The 24268-nt window shown below is 26.3% G+C and overlaps 2 protein-coding genes across 10 annotated transcripts in view; one reads left to right on the forward strand and one right to left on the reverse strand.

Moving 5' to 3' along the window:
- The window catches only part of LOC142219438 (uncharacterized), a 91401-nt gene extending 87952 nt beyond the window's left edge, over positions 1-3449 (forward strand). Inside the window, exon 2 of the mRNA XM_075288424.1 lies at positions 2038-3449. Coding sequence (XP_075144539.1) covers positions 3166-3315 — 150 coding nt within the window. The 5' untranslated portion in view covers positions 2038-3165 and the 3' untranslated portion in view covers positions 3316-3449. The remainder of the gene's footprint in view (positions 1-2037) is intronic.
- The window catches only part of tmod (tropomodulin), a 545171-nt gene that overhangs the window by 280042 nt on the left and 240861 nt on the right, over positions 1-24268 (reverse strand). The window lies entirely within an intron of this gene.

Below are 24268 nucleotides of genomic sequence, written 5' to 3' on the forward strand. Positions count from 1 at the left end.
GCGTTATAATGCATTAAAAATCTTAAAAAATTTTAAAAATTATTTATTCGTCAAAATATCACAAAATTTCTTTATTCACATCCAAATCATGGATTCGCATCTTACCTTAAGAAGTGGTGCAAATTCAGTGACACGTCTGTTGAAATGGTGGACATCCGTCCTATGACAAGCACATGTTAAAATCATCGCTTCTGCGCCAATTTTGCACCACTTCCGGATCCAAAAAGAACATCTTCACTGCTTTTTTGGCGACGCTTTTTTTGCTGGGCACTGATTCACTATCTCACACTGGCCCCGGTCTCTCATTTTTTGTTATATCTAAGATATGTCGATGTATTTCATTATACTCTATATTTCACTCAAGTTGGTGTTTCTTTTGAAAAAATATATCTCTTGTCTTTAATTACGAAATTAATTGATCCATTTAATTATACCCTCCACCATAGTATGGAGTATATTAACTTTGTCATTCCGTTTGTAACACATCGAAATATTGCTCTACGACCCCATAAAGTATATATATTCTTGGTCGTGGTGAAATTCTGAGTCGATCTGTGCAAGTCCGTCCGTCCGTCTGTCCGTCCGTCCGTCTGTTGAAATCACGCTAACATCCGAACGAAACAAGCTATCGACTTGAAACTTGGCACAAGTAGTTATTATTGATGTAGGTCGGATGGTATTGCAAATGGGCCATATTGATCCACTTTTACGTATAGCCCCCATATAAACGGACCCCAAAATTTGGCTTGCGGGCACTCTAAGAAAAGCAAATTTCATCCGATCTGGCTGAAATTTGGTACATGGTGTTAGTATATGATCTCTAACAACCATGCAAAAAATGGTCCACATCGGTTCATAATTATATATAGCCCCCATATAAACCGATCCCCCGATTTGGCTTGCGGAGCCTCTTGGAAGACAAAAATTCATCTGATTCAGTTGAAATTTGGTACGTGGTGTTAATATATGGCCTCAAACGCCCATGCAAAAATTGGTCGAAATCGGTCCATAATTATATATTGCCCCCATATAAACCGATCACCAGATTTGACCTACGGAGCCTCTTGGAAGACCAAAATTCATCTGATTCAGTTGAAATATTGTACGTGATGTTAATATATGGCCTCAAACACCCATTCAAAAATTGGTCGAAATCGGTCCATAATTATATATAGGCCCCATATAAACCGATCCCCAGATTTGACCTCCGTAGTCCGTTGGAAGAGCTAAATTCATCCGATTCGGTTGAAATTTGGTACGTGATGTTAGTATATGGTATCCAACAACCATGCAGGAATTGGTTTATACCAGTCCATAAATATATATAGCTCCTCTATAAATCGGTCCCCAGATTTGACTTCCGGTGCCTTTTTTTAGAAGCAAAATTAATCCGATCTGGTTGAAATTTGGTACGTGGTGGTAGTATATGATATTTAACAACCATGCCAAAAGTGGTCCATATCAGTCCATAATCATATATAGCCCCCATACAAACCGATCCCGAGATTTGGTTTTGGAGCCTCTTGGAGGAGCAAATTTCTTCCGAGTCAGTTGAAATTTGGTACATTGTGCTGTATATGGCCGTTAACAACCATGCCTAACTAGGTCCATATCGGTCTATAGTTATATATAGCCCTCAGATAAATTGATCCCCAATCACACAAAAATTGGTCCATATCAAGTTCATAATTTTATAGCCCCCATATAAGGGACCCCCATATTTTAATTCTGGCTCTCTACGTATCGTGCAAAAAGTCCATATCGATTCGTAATTATTTGTAGACTTAGCTATATATAACTTTTTTGTCTGATATATACCACCTATGGACTAACTCACAATTTAGAAAACGATGTTAAGAAGTTTTAAGATATCACAACCCAAGTAATTCGATTGTGGATGACAGTCTTTCGTAGAAGTTTCTATGCAATCCATGGTGGAGGGTACATAAGATTCGGCCTGGCCGAACTTACGGCCGTATATACTTGTTCTATTTCTATTTTTCTAAGCATTTCTTTTTTTTTCTTCTTCTTTTTCAGACCGGAAATCTAAAACCATAATAAAAACTAAAAACATTTATTACCTCATGAAGAAGTTCATAAAAACCCCATCAAGGCAATGCATAACATAATTACACAACAAATAAAAATGATTATTATTAACAATAACTCTAAAATGATGAACTTCTACGAAGAACTCTCAAAGTATGAACGATGTAAAAATATAAAGTCAACACAAAAGAGATTGGCAGAAAAATAGTGTTCATTGCTTAAAAAAAAACAGAACAAGAGAAACAAGCTTTGGAAAAAATCTACAACCAAATTCCAAAGGAATTCCAACAATGGTCTAAAGAGTTTACAAAAAGAAGTTCATGCACTAAGGAAGAAAAAAATCGACACTCCTATAATGGCAATAAATATGACAATTTGAAGTATATCAACGATAGCGAGAGAGAGCAAGAGTGTGTAAAAGGAAACGGAAACGGATCTAATACAGTTATAGTAAAACCCATAGGAAACCATTAGCTGCTCTAGTTGAGTGTTTTGTGAATGAACAACAAGAGAGAGGACCATCGAAGTGTTTAAGTGCAATTACCGTTAATCCAACTAACCACTGAAGCAAAAGTGACTGCTAAGGCATTTTCTAACTGCAGCAGCAATTCTCACTCTATCAAACGGAATAATAGAGCCTTGGTCGCAAGGAGCCTTATTGGATAAGTGTGTTTGACTTATATCCAGCACAGGGTGGGGAGAGAGTGGTTACATTTTGGTCCGGAAACATCTCCTAAGGGCATAATGTTGCGGTTGCATTAATAACAATCATCATTGTCATCTGCAGACTTACACTACCGAGGCAAGGATCAAACTCAGCTCTGGTATCAAGATTCCATAGGGCCAGAGGCAGTGGCAGTGGCACAACAGTTATTAAATAACAAAAGAATGAAGAAAATCTAATTTGCAGCATAGCAATTTTATGACACTTAGCTTCTATCAGAAAAGCAAAGAAAAGTGAAGTAAAATAAAAGAAAAAAAAAAAACAGAAAACTGGAAAAAAATATAAAGAAAAAAGAATTTCTGAGAAAATTTCCGAAAAATCCTTCACTTAGGAGAACAATTATAAATCTCCATATCACCTAAATCTATATGCACCTTTCCATTTAGTTTGTAATGTGGCGCGACATATTTTTATATTTAACACTCATCGTTTTATTTTTCTTTATTTTCCTGGCCCAGTTAATCGTCAATGTTTATGCATTTCAACGACAACCACCGGTGCCTAAGCCTAATTCAGAGCGTAATGATATAATTTTCGTTTAAGGCCATCAAATGGTAAACAAAAGAAAACCACAGTTGGTCAGACTTTAAACAAAACCAAAAAAAAAAAAAAAAAAATTCACAATAAAGATGAAAAAAAGGAAAAAAAAAGTTTCAAAAATACACAGGCCTAAGCATCTGAAAAAAACGAAAAATAATGAAGGAAGAGCAGAAGGTAGTCGCGGTAACTTGATTTACTCAAAAGGTGTGCAAAGTTTGTCAACATTTTGACTAAACTGTCAAAGAGTCTTCAACCTTGGTCCACAATTTTCCGGACTTTCGATGAGGCCCATTAGAAATTATTATTTCATAAAGTCCTTATAAAAATGTAAACTCACAGCAGCAAGCTATTCTCTCCCTCATTCCTCCTCTTCCATCTCATTTTAACTAACGATATGATTTGCAATGCAAAACAACAACAACAAGTAAAATAAAATGGAACAGACTCAAGTTGTTTCCTTTTCAAATGGCTAATTAAAAGTGTGAGAGATTGTTTGTCTGTGTGTGCTGACAAAAGCAATAGCAACAGAGAGACAAAGAGCGTGAGCAAGAGAGAGAGCGACAATTGAATCAGCCTTAATGTAAAAGAAGTTCATTTATTTGCCTGAGTGTGTCAGTGTGTGTGCTTGTTGTTGTTTTTTTCATCTTCACCACGCAATCATGATGTTTATGACTATGGCTGATGTTGGTAACATTTGGCTTTCGCTAGCAGCGGAAACGGATGTTGAACCTACAACCAACGAATCTTCTTTTTTTACTACAACGACAGCGGTGTCATTGCCATCACCATTACCACTACCATCTCTACCAATACCACCAACACCATTGTCATCATTCGGCTTCTTCTTCTTCTTCCCATCATCATCTCTGCCAAGCATTTTATGATAATTTATGTCACACCAAAAAATGTCAAACGGAAGTTGAAAAGGATAATTATGTTAAATATAAATAATAAAAATGATATCGTAACGTGAAACGACAAATGTAGATTAAAAAAAAACAACAACAATATAAATATATATATCACAATAAAATTGTGTATATTTTTTAGCAATAATTTAGAATAAAATTAAGACATTAAGAAACCATATTTCATAAAGAAATCGAATATTTGTAACAAAAAAAAAAAAAAAATATATGAAGGTAACTGTAAGTAAGGCAAAAAAGGAAATGTACGCATAGGTGCCATCTTAATGAAAAATATGAGCATTTTTTTATGATTTTATTTTTGTTTTAGGTTCTAGATAAAAAAATAATTTTTTTTTCATTTGAGTTCAATGTTTTTGTTTTTTTTTTTAAGTTGAGGGTGCGTATTAAATTCGAGTTTAGCCGCAAAATCGCTAAAGTGAAAACTAAATCAGTAAAAAAACGGCATTTGTTGCAAATTTTATTATAACTTGATGGGGAATACCCCAAAGCAAATTTTCACAAAGTTTGTATTCCTTATGGTGGATCAATTAAGAAAAGAAATCGTGCAAAAATGGCGATTTTAGCGGCTAAACTCGAACTTAATACCCACCTTTAGATATAGTTTTTTTAATACATAATTTTGTAATTTTTCAAACAAAAAGAGGATTTGTATTTAACATTTAAAGTAACTAAATTTTGTTTTGAATATTCAACATTTTCAATATGGATACAATTTCCCAATTTTGATTCAAAACATTATAGGGGCTATTTAAAGTGTTTTGGATTTATATATATAATTTTAGTGATAAAATTTATTCCGATTTTTAAAATTTTTTTTAATAGCACGTCATTTGGTCTTACGTTTAATTTTTTTCTCTACATATATAATATGGTAGAGCCATACATTAAACATTTTGTTTGCAGAAGTTTAATATAAAAATGACACTTATGGAGTCTATTTCTCTAGAAATAAAATTTGCTATAGTAATAAAATAAAATGTAAAATTTTGACAAAATTTTCTATAGAAATAAAACGTTGACAAAATTTTCTATAGAAATAAAAGTTTTAACAACATTTTCTATAGAAATAAAAATTTTAACAAAATTTTCTATAGAAATAAAAATTTTGACAAAATTTTCTATAAATGCAAAACTTTGACAAACTTTTCATAAAAGCAAAATTTTGACAAAATTTTCTATAGAAATAAATTTTTGACAAAATTTCCATAGAAATAAAATTTTGAAAAAATTATATATAGAAATAAAATTTTGACAAAATTGTCTATAGAAATAAAATGTTGACAAAATTTTCTATAGAAATAAAATTTTAACAAAATTTTCTATAGAAATAAAATGTTAACAAAATTTTCTATAGAAATAAAATTTTGACAAAATTGTCTATAGAAATAAAATGTTGACAAAAGTTTCTATAGAAATAAAATTTTAACAAAATTTTCTATAGAAATAAAATGTTAACAAAATTTTCTATAGAAATAAAATGTTGACAAAATTTTCTATAGAAATAAAATTTTGACAAAATGTTCTATAGAAATAAAATTTTTTCAAAATTTTCTATAGAAATAAAATTTTGGCAAAATTTTCTATAGATATAAAATTTTGATAAAGTTTTCAATAACAATAAAATGCTGAAAAAATTGTTTCTATAAATGTAAAATTTTGACAAAATTTTCTATAGAAATAAATTTTGACAAAATTTTCTATAGAAATAAAATTTTAACAAAATTTCCATAGAAATAAAAATATTGACAAAATTATATATAGAAATAAAATTTTGACAAAATTTTCTATAGAAATAAAACGTTGACAAAATTTTCTATAGAAATAAAAGTTTTAACAACATTTTCTATAGAAATAAAAATTTTAACAAAATTTTCTATAGGAATAAAAATTTTGACAAAATTTTCTATAAATGCAAAATTTTGACAAACTTTTCATAAAAGCAAAATTTTGACAAAATTTTCTATAGAAATAAATTTTTGACAAAATTTCCATAGAAATAAAAATTTTGAAAAAATTATATATAGAAATAAAATTTTGACAAAATTGCCTATAGAAATAAAATGTTGACAAAATTTTCTATAGAAATAAAATTTTAACAAAATTTTCTATAGAAATAAAATTTTAACAAAATTTTCTATAGAAATAAAATTTTGACAAAATTTTCTATAGAAATAAAATTTTGACAAAATGTTCTATAGAAATAAAATTTTTGCAAAATTTTCTATAGAAATAAAATTTTGGCAAAATTTTCTATAGATATAAAATTTTGATAAAGTTTTCAATAACAATAAAATGCTGAAAAAATTGTTTCTATAAATGTAAAATTTTGACAAAATTTTCTATAGAAATAAATTTTGACAAAATTTTCTATAGAAATAAAATTTTAACAAAATTTCCATAGAAATAAAAATTTTGACAAAATTATATATAGAAATAAAATTTTGACAAAATTGTAAAAAAATTTTGACAAAATTTTGACAAAATGTTCTATAGAAATAAAATTTTTGCAAAATTTTCTATAGAAATAAAATTTTGGCAAAATTTTCTATAGATATAAAATTTTGATAAAGTTTTCAATAACAATAAAATGCTGAAAAAATTGTTTCTATAAATGTAAAATTTTGACAAAATTTTCTATAGAAATAAATTTTGACAAAATTTTCTATAGAAATAAAATTTTTGCAAAATTTTCTATAGAAATAAAATTTTGGCAAAATTTTCTATAGATATAAAATTTTGATAAAGTTTTCAATAACAATAAAATGCTGAAAAAATTGTTTCTATAAATGTAAAATTTTGACAAAATTTTCTATAGAAATAAATTTTGACAAAATTTTCTATAGAAATACAATTTTAACAAAATTTCCATAGAAATAAAAATTTTGACAAAATTATATATAGAAATAAAATTTTGACAAAATTGTGTATAGAAATAAAATTTTGACAACATTTTCTATAGAAATAAATTTTGACAAAATTTTCTATAAAAGCAAATTTTTGACAAAATTTTCTATAAAAGCAAAATTTTGACAAAATTTCCATGGAAATAAAACTGTTGACAAAATTACACATAGAAATAAAGTTTTGACAACATTTTCTATAGAAATAAAATTTTGACAAAATTTTCTATAGAAATAAAACGTTGACTAAATTTTCTATAGAAATAAAAATTTTAACTAAATTTTCTATAGAAATAAAAATTTTAACAAAATTTTCTATAGAAATAAAAATTTTGACAAAATTTTCTATAGAAATAAAAATTTTGACAAAATTTTCTATAGAAATAATTTTTTTACAAAATTTCCATAGAAATAAAAATTTTGACAAAATTATATATAGAAATAAAATTATGACAAAATTGTCTATAGAAATAAAATTTTGTCAAAATTTTGACAAAATTTTCTATAGAAATAAAAATTTTGCAAAATTTTCTATAGTAATAAAATTTTGACAAAATTTTCTATAGAAATAAAAATTTGACAAAATATTCCACAGGAATAAACTTTTGACAAACATTTTTTATAGATATAAAACTTTGACATAGTTTCTACAGAAATAAAATTTTGACAACTTTTTTTTTTATAGAAATGGGATCCACCGTGAAGCAATGGTTAGCATATCCGCCTAGCAAACACAGGGTCGTGGGTTCAAACCCAGTTTCATCTAAGCACCAAAAAGTTTTTCAGCGGTGGATTATCCCACCTCAGTAATGCTGGTGACATTTCTGAGTGTTTCAAAGCTTTTCTAAGTGGTTTCACTGCAATCTGGAACGCCGTTCCCACTCGGCTATAAAAAGGAGGTCCCTTGTCATTGAGCCTAACATAGATTCGGGCAGCACTCAGTGATAAGAGATAAGTTTACTACTGCGGTATCACAATGGGTTGAATAGTCTAAGTGAGACTGAAATATGGGGCTGCCACTATATCTAACCTAACCTTTCTATAGAAATAGAATTTTGTCGAAATTTTATATTTAAAAACAAAAAATGTTGGCAAAATTTTCTACAAAAATAAAATTATGACAAAACTTTGTACAGAAATACAAATGTTGACTAAATTTTCTATAGAAATAAAATTTGGCAACATTTTGTATTGAAATAAAATATTTCCAAAATTTTTTCGACAGATGTAAAATTTCGACAAAATTTTTTATAGAAATAAAATGTCGACAAAATATTCTATAGAAATAAAATTTTGGCCAAATTTTTGCCATAGAAATAAAATTTTGACAAAATTTTCTATAGCCATAACATTTTAAGAAAAATTTTTACAGAGATAATATTTTGAGATAATTTTCTATAGAAATAAATCTTGATAAAATTTTATATAGAAATAAAATTTGAGAAAATTTTCTATAGAGATAAAATTTTGACACAATTTTCTATAGAAATAAAATTTTGACAAAATTTTCTATAGAAATAAAATTTTTGCAAAAGTTTCTAGAGTAATAACATTTTTACATAATTTTCTATAGAAATCAAATTTTGACAAATTTTCTGTAGAAATAAAAATTTTGACAAAATTTTCGATAGAAATAAAATTTTGACAAAATTTTTTCATAGAAATAAAACGTTGACATATTTTTTACAGAAATAAAACTTTGACAAAAATATTTATAGAAATGGGATACACCGTGGTGCAATGGTTAGCATACCTGCCTTGCATACACAGGGTCGTGGGTTCAAACCCAGTTTCAACCAAACACCAAAAATTTTTCAGCGGTCGATTATCCCACCTCAGTAATGCTGGTGACATTTCTGAGGGTTTCAAAGGTTCTCTAAGTGGTTTCACTGCCATGTGGAATGCCGTTCGGTCTCGGCTATAAAAAGGAGGTCCCAGTGATAAGAAATAAGTTTTCTACTGTGGTATCACAATGAACTGAATAGTCTAAGTGAGACTGAAATATCGGGCTGCCACTATAACTAACCTAACCTTTCTATAGAAATAGAATTTTGTCGAAAATTTTTTATAAAAAAAAATGTTGGCAAAATTTTCTACAGAAATAAAATTATGACAAAACTTTCTACAGAAATAAAAATTTTGATTAAATTTTCTATAGAAATAAAATTTTGACAAAATATTCTATAGAAATAAAATTTTGGCCAAATTTTTGCCATAGAAATAAAATTTTGACAAAATTTTCTATAGCCATAACATTTTAAAAAAAATTTTTACAGAAATAATATTTTGAGATACTTTTCTATAGAAATAAAATTTGAGAAAATTTTCTATAGAGATAAAATTTTGAAAAATTTTTCTATAGAAATAAAATATTGAGAAAATTTTCTATAGAGATAAAATTTTGACAACATTTTCTATAGAAATAAAATTTTGGCAACATTGTTTCTGTGGATGTAAATTTTTAACAAAATTTTCTATAGAAATAATATTGTGACAAAATTTTATATAAAAATAAAATTCTGACAACATTTTTGACAAAATTTTCCATAAAAATAAAACTTTGACAAAATTTTGTATAGAAATATAATTGTGAAAAAAATTTCTATAGAAATAAAATTTTGACAAAATTTTCTATAGAAATAAAATTTTGGAAAAGTTTCTTTAGAAATAAAATTTACGCAAAATTTTGCTATAGAAATAAAATGTTCCCAAAATTTTCTATAGAAAAAAATTTTGATAAAATTCTCTATAGAAATGAAATTTTGTTAAAATTTTCTACAGAAATAACATTTTGACACAATTTTTGATAGAAATAAAATTTTGACAAAATTTTCTATGGAAATAAAATTTTCACAAAATTTTCTATAGAAATAAAATTTTGAGAAAAGTTTCGATAGAAATAAAATTTTGACAACATTTTCTACTGAAATAAAATATTGTAATTTTTTTTTATAGAAATAAGGTTTTGATAAAATTTTCTATAGAAATCAAATTTTGACAACAGTTTTCTATAAAAATAAAATGTTGACAAAATTATCTATAGGATTAAAATTTTGACAAAATTTTTTTTATAGAAATAAAAAGTTAAAAAATTTTTCTATAGAAATAAAATTTTGAAAAAATTTTCTATAGAAATAAAATTTTGAAAAAATTTTCTATAGAAATAAAATTTTGAAAAAATTTTCTATAGAAATAAAATTTTGACAAAATTTTCTATAGAAATAAAATTTTGAAAAAATTTTCTATAGAAATAAAATTTTGAAAAAATTTTCTATAGAAATAAAATTTTGACAAAATTTTGTATAGAAAAGAAATGTTGACAAATTTGGTAGATTTTAATTTTGGCACGAGTGGCGCCATGATCGCGAGTTTGATACTGATTTCTCCAATTGCCTGCAGTACGTTTATTGCATAGGCTATGTGATCCGATGCCACAGGGGTGCCTGTGGCATTTCTGTTGGTAAATGTGGTGCCCTTGGCAAATTCTAATGTATTTCTTCTAATTCAAGTTAACGCTTATGTGGAACCCAAAAAGATTATTTGCATTATTTTTGTGTGTTATATTTTATTCCAAAGAAAATTCCATTCACATTACTATGGGAATATTTGAAATTCCCAAAAGCTGCATTTTAAACAAATAATTTATATATTGCGTTTTCTCTGAAAATTAAATAAACTCTTACCTTTATTAAAGCAATGAGCAAATATAAAATAATATGCATACTATATATTTAAATGTGTGTTTTTTTTCATTTTGTTGTGACTACCAAAATTAAAATTCAGTTGACTTGCCAAACGACATAAGGCTCAGGAAAAGCCCGAAGGAAATTTTGTGTACACCGAATATGTGGTTTGGTTGGAAATTATCACATTTGCGTGAATGCAAAAATAAATTGAAAATTTATTCAGCAAATGCCCATGACATACGGAAGAGTGCGGCAAAAATGTAATATCATTGATGAGCAATTAATATTCAAGATGTAAACAATTTTCATGTGACGGAAATTGAAAATTTTGTAATGCCAGTGACAAAAAAACAAGAGGGAAATAATTACTAAAATTTGGGAAAATTGTGTGGTGAGAAAATTTTATGTTAAAGTTCAAATTAAAGGAAATAAGAAATCCAGGAAATTTGGTAATTTTCCTTGCACCTGTTAACCATATCCTAGTTTCTCATATCTACCTATGAAATATTCCATTTGAGTCTTCATCATCATTATTCTCTTGTTTCGTTGTAGTATGGAGGCCTTTCACATTTCACCTAATCCCATAACGACTATCGTGCTGATATGTTTGTGGTTGTTGATGTATTTTTTTTTTCGTTGTTGTTTTGCTTTTTTTCCAAAAATTCTGTTTCCTTGCAATCTCCTTTATTATCTTAATGCTTGGCATAATTTACAAAAATGAAATCTCTACCAGACATGTTTTTTTTTTGTCCAAAAACCATACAAGCTATGGAGGGATAATTTGTAAAATGTTTTGCCTAATTTCCCAAGAAACATCATCAGGATATTTGCTAATTTCCATAAGCAAAGCAAAGTAAAATCATAAGGATGCTAGGGGGAGCGTATGATTAATTTTGTTTGGTTAGACCATATTAATATCACTCATACGTGCCCCCCAGTGCTAGGGAAATGATACAAAAAATACACACACACGCGTACGAAATTGGTGAAAACATAGGAAATTATGCCAAAGCACAACATACGAGCCATGCAGAAAGTGAGATAAAAAACATTTTGAATTTTTTGCATTCCCTCTTTTTGATATGAAGTTACTTAGATATCATATAAATTATTGTTTTTTATTAAAATTTCATTTGCTTTGTAAATGTAATATTGTATTTTAGAAAAAAAAATATATATATTTGTATGTAGTTGAGTCTTCCATAAAAAAATATTTTAAAGAGAAAAACCACCATGCATTAATATATAAGTTGATTTTCTTGATTAATTATTAATATTATACAAATATACACAAACACAGACATACATATGTAAGTGTTATATTATATTTTGAATATATGTATAATTATCATATATAGACTAACATATCCAATTGCATATTCGTATAATATAGTATAAACAAAAAATGTAATAAAAATTATAAATATAAATATATTAAAAAAATAATTTAGAAGCTATAAGTGTCTGTAAAGGATCAAAATGTTAGACATAATCATATACATATGGGACATTTCAGTTCAATTGGGATGACCAATGCAAACCTATTTTCCAATACATTTCTTTATTTTTGCTATGTTAGAATACTTATCGAATGTATAGGTTTTATTTTGGCTACTCATTAAATATTTAAAAATTGTTGAAGTTAAAAAAAAAAAAATAATAAAAAAACAAACCTTCACCACTAAAATCTTGAAAGAGCTTTTCATAATCCTAAAATAAACAGTGTATTAAAAATACGTGCTTTCACTAAATCATAAATATCCTTTTGTCAAATGCCATAAAAATGGCTTTAAATTTTATCATTTCCATGTTTTTTTTTCTACTAAAATCCTATCCATAGAAAAATATCTTGACCAAACATAGTCAAGTATACATCTTCCTGATTAAGCCCAAATTTCTTTCTGAAGTTACTTAGAACCCACGTGTGGGAACTGCAAGTGTAGGAACTGTAGACTCGAATGTCTCATTAGGATAGCTTTTGGTCCGAAGATCTTAGTTGTGGAACTGTAAGCACGGTTGCCACAGTTGAAAGAATTTTACCAAAAATGGTAGATTTTGTTTACTGTTTGGTAAATTAGTGGAATTTTTGATGTTTTGTTAGATTTTTCAAAATATTCCTTTCCAATGAAGAGGTACTTCAATTTTCTATGGAAAATAAAATTTTAACAAAATTTTCTATGGAAATACAATTTTGACAAAATTTTCTATGGAAAATAAAATTTTGCCAAAATTTTCTATTTTACAGTGTAAAACAGAGTGTGAAGCTGTGCACACCAGAATAAATCCTTGAAAACGGTTTTGACGAACTCAACCGAAATATTGAAAATAAAATTGAAATAAAACCATCAATTTTATGTTTTTTAATCGACCTATAGCCGAAAGTATAATATGTATTGCTTAAAAATAAAATAAAAAGGTCAACGATAATCAATCAGAAATAAAATTTTCTATTGTAATAAAATTTTTACAAAATTTTCTATGGAAATAACATTTTGACAAAATTTTCTATAGAAATAAAATTTTGACAAAATTTTCTATGGAAAAAAAAATTTTACAAAATTTTCACTAGAAATAAAATTTTCTATAGAAATAAAATTTTGACAAAAGTTTCTAGCGAAATAAATTTTTGAAAAAAATTTTTATAGAAATAAAATTCGAACAGAATTTTCAATAGAAATAAAATTTTAACAAAATTTTCTATAGAAATTAAATTTTTTACAAAATTTTCTATAGAAACAAAGTCTTTCTATAGAAATAAAATTTTGACAAACCTTTCAAAATAAATATATTTTTTCCAAAATTTCCTATAGGCATAAAATTTTCTACAGAAACACAATTTCTGCAAAAATAAAATTTTGACAAAATTTTCAGTAGGAATAAAATTTTTTCCTAAAGGCATAAAATTTTCTATAGAAACACAATTTTTTACAAAAATAAAATTTTGACAACATTTTCTATGGAAATAAAATGTTTACAAAATTTTCTATAGAAATAAAATTTTGACAAAATTTTCCCTAGAAATACAATTTTCTATAGAAATAAAAGATTCTAAATTTTTTTAAATTTTTGACAAAATTTTTTCCCGAAATAAAATTTGAACAGAATTTTCAATAGAAATAAAATTTTAACAAAATTTTCTATAGAAATTAAATTTTTTACAAAATTTTCTATAGAAACAAAGCCTTTCTATAGAAATAAAATTTTGACAAACCTTTCTGTATAAATATATTTTTGACAAAATTTCCTATAGGCATAAAACTTTCTACAGAAACACAATTTCTGCAGAAATAAAATTTAGACAAATTTTTCAATAGGAATAAAATTTTTTCCTAAAGGCATAAAATATTCTATAGAAACACAATTTTCTACAGAAATAAAATTTTGACAACATTTTCTATAGAAACACAATTTTCCACAGAAATACGATTTTGACAACATTTTCTATGGAAATAAAATTTTGACAAAACTTTCTATAGAAATACATTTTTGACAAAATTTTCTATAGGCATAAAATTTTCTATAGAAACACAATTTTCTTCAGAAATACAATTTTGACAAATTTTTCTATAGGAATAATTTTTTTTCCTAAAGACATAAAATTTTCTATAGAAACACAATTTTCTACAGAAATAAAATTTTGACAAAATTTTCTATAGGAATAAAATTTTGACAAAAATTTCAATAGAAAGAAAGTTTTGACAAATTTTCGTGGGGAAAAAATTGACAAAATTTTCTATAGAAATACAATTTTTTGTAGAAATAACATTTTGACAAGACTTTCTAGAGAAATGAATTTTTGACAAAATTTTTTTAGAAATAAAAGTTTAACAACATTTTTTATAGAAATAAAATTTTAATACAATTTTTTATAGAAATAAAATTTTAATGCAATTTTTTATAGAAGTAAAATTGTCTATAGAATTAAATTTTCTATAGGCATAAAATTTTCCATAGAAACGCAATTTTCTAAAGAAATAAAATTTTGACAAAGCTTTCTATAGAAATAAATATTTGACAAAATTTTCTATAGCCATAAATGTTTCTATAGAAACACAATTTTCTGCAGAAATAAAATTTTGACAAAATTTTCTATAGCTATAAAATTTTGAAAAAACTTCCTATGGAAAATAAATTTTTGACAACATTTTCTATAGAAATAAAATTTTGATAAAATCTTCTATATACACAAATTTTTCTGGAGAAAAAAATTTTTGAAAAAATAGAAATAAAATTTTTGCAAAATTTTCTATAGAAACGCAATTTTTTGCGGAAATAAAACTTTGACACAATTTTCTATAGAAATAAAATTTTAACAAAACTTTCTATAGAAATACTTTTTTTGATTCGTTTTGGTTTGCTATTGTTGGTTTTTTTCTTTAATCTTTTTTGTTGTTTTTTTATTTCAGCTTAGAACTATAGGATTTTGTCCAAATAAATTTGACAAACATTATTTTCCTCTGTTGGTTAAGCTACACTTGTAGTTTAGTCAATTCATGGTTTTAAGCTGAAATCAAAAACAACAACACAGATGAAATAAATTTTTGACAAAATTTTCTATAGACATAAATTTTCTATAGAAACACAAATTTCAGCAGAAATAAAATTTTGACAAAATTTTTTATAGCAATAAAATTTTGACAACATTTTCTATAGAAATAAAATTTTGACAAATGTTCTATGGAAAAAAATTTTGACAAAATTTTTTATTGAAATAAAATTTTCTATAGTTAACATATAACATTTTGACAAAACTTTCTGGAGAAATAAATTTTGGACAAAATAGAAATAAATGTGAACAGAATTTTCTCTAGAAATAAAATTTTTACAAAACATTCTATAGAAACGCAATTTTCTGCGGAAATAAAACTTTGACAACATTTTCTATAGAAATAAAATTTTGACAAAACTTTCTGTAGAAATAAATTTTTGACAAAATTTTCTATAGACATAACATTTTGACAAAATTTTCTATAGAAACAAAATGTTGACAAATGTTCTATGGAAAAAAATGTTGCCAAAATTTTCTATTGAAATAAAATTTTCTATACATATAACATTTTGACAAAACTTTCTGGAGAACTAAATTTTTGACAAAATAGAAATAAATTTGAACAGAATTTTCTATAGAAATAAAACTTTTACAAAATTTCCTATAGAAACGCAATTTTCTGAGGAAATAAAACTTTGACAACATTTTCTATAGAAATAAAATTTTGACAAAACTTTCTGTAGAAATAAATTTTTGACAAAATTTTCTATGGAAAAAATTTAACAAAATTTTCTATATAAATAAAATTTTAGCAAAATTTTCAATAGAAATAAATAAAATGTTCTATAGAAAATCAATTTTCTTGCGAAATAAAACGTTGACAAAATTTTCTATAGAAATAAAATTTTGACAAACTTTCTGTAGAAATAAATTTTTGACAAAAATTTTTATAGACATAAAATTTTCGATAAAAACACAATTTTTTGCAGAAATAAAATTTTGACAAAACTTTCTGTAGAAATAAAATTTTTACAAAATTTTCTAAAGATTCACGGGGTTTTTTCCTTCATTAATATTCCCCGTTTCATTTGTTATTTAGATACCATAAATTATTCAAAGTTTAAAAATTATGTTTAAGTTGAAAAGTTGTGTTATGTAACTGAACTCTTAAAATAGAATTATTAAATTATTGTGTAAAATGAATTCATTCAAACAATAAAAATAGTATAAAAAAAAAAAAAAAAAAAAAACAAAATTTTCTATAGAAATAAAAGTTTGACAAAATTTTCTATAGAAATAAAATTTTGATAAAATATTCTACAGAAATAAAATTTTGACAAAATTTTCTGTAGAAATAAAATGTTGACAAAATTTTCTGTAGAAATAAAATTTTGACAAAATTTTCTGTAGAAATAAAATGTTGACAAAATTCCATCACTTCAACATCTTCAAAAATTTTATTGTTAGGTCATATTTGTTGAGGTACACATTTTGTTGTTTCAAGGCCTCCCACTACGTTTTCTGTAAATTTCAAATAAATAAGCTATGCTCAATTTTTGAAGTAGGTTTAAAAAATAGAATATTGGCTAGGTACCTTCAAAGAAATGTTATTTTGTTTCAAAAACTTTATCACATTTGTACTTACTTTGTAAGTAATCAAAATTGAACAAAAATTATGAACTTACCTGAAATAAAAGAAAGAAAATTATAATAATTTATGTATCAAGCTATAATGTTAATATATATTTTAAAATTATATAAATACTGAAATATGTGTTCTATATTGAAATGATTTTTTTATATGTTTTGTAAATTTTTATGGGGATTTTTAACATACGTTTTTCCCTTCATTTGATACTCTTTATATTTATTTAATAAATTATTTTGATTTTTAATTAAATAAGTTTTTTTAATATAAAATTTTGAATTCAATATCAGCTCAACCTAAAGGTGCTCTATTATATTTGTAGCAAAAATTATCACTATATGGATGGAAGAAATGGTTGCGCTTGTTATTTATTCTTTATGAAGAAAATAATAATAATAATAAATAAAACAAATTTTATTGAAAATATATTAAATAAATGCCATAACCATATCACATTATTACCATTGGTCATCCATATTTTCTATACGTTTCTTTGGTAAACAATGATATGTATATCAATGTTCTTTCATAGAATTAAAATATAATTAAAAATAATATTAAATGAATATGTGATTTAATGCTTTTGTTTTTAATAAATAAAATAATAAATATTTAATTAATACTTATATACTATATTATACATACACCAAACAATGAAACAATAATAATTTTAGAGAAGATCATTATAATCGTATTTATTAAACTATGATATAATATATTATACAACACAAGAAAAGAGAACAAGAAAATATCAATGCAAAATGGTAAACAATAAATGTTAACAGAAATTCCAAATTATTGTAAATATCAAAATAAAAAAAAAACAAAAAAAATTGGAGTAGTTAGAAATAACATTAAAAATAATCAAACATCTTAAAGAAAATATAGAAAAAAACTGAGAAATTTTTATTTGTAAACTAAAATGGCTGAGGGAAACTTACAAAAATTTTGAAGATTTTTCAAAAGATATTAATTAAAATTAAAACTTAAAAAAAAAAATCTAAAATTAAAGGACAGAATTTTTTGCTAATTCGGTAAGTCCAATTTCTTATTACCTTATTGTAAAATTCCTTGGAATTGGAATATCTTGGCTTTTATCTATTTTTATCCATTTCAATTAAGTTTATTGTCCCATATCTAACTTTTTGAAGACTTGAAGAGCCATAAAGATGCTTTCAAAATATTAACTTTAACAGTTTCTTCAATTTTCCAAAATTTCAATAGCATCTTGAGAAAATTTTTTTAGGGATCTTTTATTTGTATTAAATTGTCAGGTATCTTCGACCAAACCTTTTCAAAGATTAACTTTCAATATTTTCAAGTGTTTCCCAGCCTTGTCATAACATTCCGATTATTATTATTATTTGTATATCTATTTTTAGCAATAATATTCAAATACATAACAAAACCAAACAAAAAAAGACATTCAAATGTATACAAGAATACAAAATCAATAAATATGAAAAAAGCTACCACAAAATAGCAGCAGCAACAGTATAAAAAGAAGAATCAAACTGAAATAAAATTTTACGATTATTATTATTATAACGATTACAATAACATTACATTTAATGCTCTTGGAAGAAAACACAGAAAAAAAGACGAGACGTACGAAAAAAAAACCCAAAACATGAAAAATAAATATTCACCATAAACTCATTCACTCATATATACCGCATATCGCAGAGAGAGAGAGTGAAAGTAACAAAAAAAAAGAAAAACTCTCTAAAATTTAATACCAGAAAACCCCAAGCATTTGCAAATTGCAAAACAAATACATATTCAAAATGAGGGTAATTCCATGATAACACGTTTGAAAAATGAGGAGAAAATAGGGAAAATAGGCATGGAAATGTATTGATTGAATTTTATTTGTTGTAACAGATGGCGTATGATTTATATAAATGGAAATATAGTGGCGTTTTAGGCGTATACTTGACAGATGACATATTAATATAACGTATACGCATCGATGTAAAAGCTAAAATATTGTCGGTTGGTTGTTTTTTGATTGTGGTGTGGTAACTTAATGCAGCATATACATCCTAATCCCCATATTCAAAACATTTAACTTTAATCCTATTTTTTTCTATAATAAAATCCTTCGATAACCTGTCAGTATTTTTTTATACCCTCCACCATAGGATGGGGGTATATTAACTTTGTCATTCCGTTTGTAACACATCGAAATATTGCTCTAAGACCCAATAAAGTATATATATTCTGGGTCGTGGTGAAATTCCGACTTCCGAACGAAATAAGCTATTGACTTGAAACTTGGCACAAGTAGTTGTTATTGATGTAGGTCGGATGGTATTGCAAATGGGCCATATCGGTCCACTTTTACGTATAGCCCCCATATAAACGGACCCCCAAATTTGGCTTGCGATCGCTCTAAGAGAAGCAAATTTCATCCGATCCGGCTGAAATTTGGTACATGGTGTTAGGTCTCTAACAACCATGCAAAAATTGGTCCATATCGGTCCACTTTTACATATAGCCCCCATATAAACGGACCCCTAAATTTGGCTTGCGATTGCTCTAAGAGAAGCAAATTTCATCCGATCCGGCTGAAATTTGGTACATGGTGTTAGGTCTCTAACAACCATGCAAAAATTGGTCCACATCGGTCCATAATTATATATAGCCCCCATATAAACCGATCCGGAGATTCTGATCTCCTTGGAGGAGCAAAATTCATCCGATCCGGTTGAAATTTGCAACGTGGTGTTAGTATAAGGCCGCTAATATCCATGCCAAAATTGGTCCATACCGGTCTATAGTTATATATAGCCGATCCCCAATCACACAAAAATTTGTCCATATCGGTTCATATTCATGGGTACCACTCGAGCCAAAAATAATCTACCAAAATTTTGTTTTTATGGAAAACATTGTCAAAATGTTATTTCTATAGAAAATTTTGTCAAAATTTTATTTCTATAGAAAATTTTGTAAAAATTTAATTTCTATGGAAAATTTTGTACAAATTTTATTTCTATAGAAAATTTTGTCAAAATTTTATTTCTATAGAAATTTTTTCCAAATTTTATTTCTATAGAAAATTTTTTCCAAATTTTATTTCTATAGAAAATGTTGTCAAAATTTTATTTTGTCAAAATTTTATTTCTATAGAAACTTTAAACTTAATTATATACGTATTTTATCGGCCTTTTTTAGTTTAATATATACTACGTATGGACTACCTTGTAATTTAGAAAACGATGTTAGGAAGTTTTAAGATACCTTGCCATCGGCAAGTGTTGCCGCAACCCAAGTAATTCGATTGTGGATGACGGTCTTCCATGGTGGAGGGTACATAGGTTTTGGCCTGGCCGAACTTGCGGCCGTATATTACTTGTTATAATATGGGCATAAATCTACTAAAGAATTTTTTTCCCAAAATTTTACTATTATATGGTTGTGCGTTAAAGTTTCGGGCTAATTGAAGCAAGTTGGCGTTTTCTCTGAGGTTAATATCTAACATCATATATGACTAGATCCTCTTCAGTAAACTTCTTTGGGGTAGCTGGATAACAGCCTGCCAGATCGGATCCTTATTTGTGTTTTCACCCTATGTGGCAGCAGGATTGTCGGGGATCCTTTAGAAATCGAAAAGAGCAATATCGGTTGGTGATTGGATTCTTGGAAAGTGCCAAGGGAGCCACCGTGGTGCAATGATTAGCATGCCCGCCTTGCATACACTAGGTCTTGGGTTCAATTCCTGCTACGACCGAACACCAAAAAGTTTTTCAACGGTGGATTATCCCACCTCAGTAATGCTGGTGACATTTCTGAGGGTTTCAAAGCTTCTCTAAGTGGTTTCACTGCAATGTGGAACGCCGTTCGGACTCGGCTATAAAAAGGAGGTCCCTTGTCATTGAGCTTAACATGGAATCGGGCAGCACTCAGTGATAAGAGAGAAGTTCACCACTGTGGTCACAATGGACTGAATAGTCCAAGTGAGCCTGATACATCGGGATGCCACCTAACCTAACCTTGGTCAGCAAAGTATAAGAGCACTAAGTCGTTGTGTAAGGTAACTCCTCTGCTTGTCTATAGAAAATTTTGCCAACATTTTATTTCTATAGAAAATTTGTCAAAAGTTGATTTCTAATTATACAATTATTTTTCAAGCTTTGTGGACAGATATAGATTAAGGAACATGGTCAATAGAGCCATTGAAAAGAAAATGCCAGATACAAATCTATACACGCCTGGACTGTACATGTTTCGGTTCGGGCGAATGAACCTTTCCACAGCCTTTAGTATAGATCTGCCTGGGAGAGACGTCAATTGCCTGTTTCGATATCAGGCTAACATGGAATATAAAAAGTTGATCTCTTTAGAAATTTTTTTTCGAAATTTTATTTTTTTAGAAATTTTTGTCAAAATTTTATTTCTATAGAAAATTTTGCCAAAAATTTTATTTCTATAGAAAATTTTGTCGAATTTTTATTTGTATAAAAAATTTCGTCGAAATTTCGAAATTTTATTTTTTTTAGAAAATTGTGTCACAATTTAATTTCTATAGAAAATTTTGCCAAAAATTTTATTTCTATAAAAAATGTTGTCAAAATTTTATTTCTATAGAAAATTTTGTCAACATTTTATTTCCATAGAAAATTTAGACAAAATTTTGTTTCTATAGAAAATTTTGTCAAAATTTTATTTCTATAGTAAATTTTGTCGAAATTTTTTTTCTATAGAAAATTTAGCTATAATTTTATTTCTATGGAAAATTTGTAAACATTTTATTTATATATAAAATTTTGTCAACATTTTATTTCCATAGAAAATTTAGCCAAAATTTTATTTCCATAGAAAATTTAGCCAAAATTTGTTTTTATAGAAAATTTGTCAAAGAAAATTTGTCAAAAGTTGATTTCTTCAGAATTTTTGTTTTCGAAATTTTATTTCTTTAGAAAATTTTGTCAAAATTTTATTTCTTTAGAAATTTTTGTCAAAATGTTATTTCTATAGAAAATTTTGCCAAAAAATGTATTTCTTTAGACAATTTTGTCAAAATTGTATTTCTATAGTAAATTTTGTCAAAATTGTATTTCTATAGTAAATTTTGCCAAAATTTTATTTCTATAGAAAATTTGTAGAATTTTTATTTGTATAGAAAATTTCGTCGAAATTTCGAAATTTTATTTTTTTAGAAAATTTTGTCAAAATTTTATTTCTATAGAAAATTTTGCCAAAAATTTTATTTCTATAGAAAATTTTGTCAAACTTTTATTGCTATAGAAAATTTTGTCAGAATTTTATTTCTAAAGAAAATTTTGTCGAATTTTTATTTGTATAGAAAATTTCGTCGAAATTTTATTTCTACAGAACATTTTTAGAGAGGTATATTTTGTAAAATCTACTAAAATATCAAGAATTCTACCAACCCATATACAAGGGCATAAAAAATTAGTTTCAATCACACAATTATTCATTATTGATCCATTTAAATCTCACTCCAGAGTTTGGAATTACAAGTACCGTGTTGCGAATGATTATTATTAATCCATGGAATTAAGCCCTGTAGGCGTATGATAAACAGATGGGTTATAAATATAACTAATACGGCATGATGATCAGTCATCTTCGAAATCTCCCTTTTTTCCCAAGATTTGAAATTATCTATGTGATGCAAAAAAGGCTTCTAGATAACAATGGGTATAAAAAGAATGCAAGTTAGGCCTGAACACAAACAAAAATGTTTGATTCAATCCCGAAATTAATTGATCCAATTAATTATTTAATTGAAATGTCTTCAATCACAGAAATTATAGTATCAATTAAAAAATTAATTGAAAGTCAATTAAAAATTAATTGAAAGTCAATTAAAAATTAATTGATCCAATTTAAAAATTAATTGATACTATTAATTTTTGTGATTGATTTTTGTTTCAATTAAAAAATTTGTTGAATCGATTAAATTTTTAATTGAATATTTTTTAAAACTCAATTAAAATTTTAATTGGAAAAATTTTCGTGAAATTTTTTTCTGTGTTGGTATCTTAATATATGTGAATATTCAAAGGCTTCTGAAAATCTGAAAAGGACCAGTTGTAATATGCCTTCAGAACACCAATTGAAACAAATTTAAAAAATGTGTTTATGCTACATATAATTATGGGTCTGGACAAATATTCGTGTAGTAATAAGCAGAACGGTTGAAGACTACGTCTCTGAATGCTCGAAAAATCATATTTCCTTTTTATTGACCTATGCACGAGGGAATCAACTAGGCGATTTCGACAATACGATTTATGGCTTTTTATTTTTCCATAATATTAAATTGAATTTTGTGTTTAATATTTAGGATTAGAAATTTTTTATTCCAAGACTTTAGTTTAAATTAAAAAGAAAATGTAATAAAGACAGATTCTATTAATATAAATCATATGCAACGTTACACCGACTATCCAAGATTAAATTAATTAAATATCTTTGTCCTTTTAAAATAGAACCTATATTGTATTTTTTAATTGAGGTCTATTATGATTCAGATTATATAAAATTAAAAAAATAGTAATAATAAAAAATATTTGGCTGTAGAAATTTAGTATTTAAAATTAATGTTTTTATCTTTAAATATACGGAGATCATTTTTATAGCTAATATTCATATTATTTACTTTTAGTGGTCAATAAGAATTCCATCATCCCGTTTAAGTCTAAGTGTTGTGGAATCACCCTCTAACCAACAATTATATATTATTTAAACATTTACTCCCACTTTTACATACCACCAAATACAAAAAACAAAAATAATAATAATAATAGTACTAATCTTTATTAAAAAAATAAAAATAACCACAAAAACATTGAAAGACTAAAAAGAGAATAAATAAATTAACAAAAAAAAACAACATCCCTCAAATCTCGTATTATTTCCTTTAAATGGCCAAGTATAGTCAAGTTATTTCCAGGCATAAAAATCGAAAGGAAATCATGGTAAGTGTTTTTTTGTTGTTTGTATTTATAAATGGAAAGCCTATGGCAAAGTCTCATCAAAAATAGGCATACGTTGTCTTTGGAGAGGTTAATACTCTCTTCAAGGACTCACATTTAAACAAATCGTCTATGATGATGATGATGATGATTGGTATGTCTGCTTTCTAATACCAACAGGGTAAGTGATAATCTATATATTATGGGGATGTGAGATTCTATGTCATACACATATTCTTATATATACATGTGCGTACGTACTTATATGGTAGATACCTCCATGAATAATAATGTTACGATTACTGGTCGACACTAATATTAATGTTGTGGTATGGTCTTAGAGGAAACAAATC

Source organism: Haematobia irritans, chromosome 1 (genome assembly GCF_050003625.1).
Source record: "Haematobia irritans isolate KBUSLIRL chromosome 1, ASM5000362v1, whole genome shotgun sequence".
Lineage (NCBI taxonomy): Eukaryota > Metazoa > Arthropoda > Insecta > Diptera > Muscidae > Haematobia > Haematobia irritans.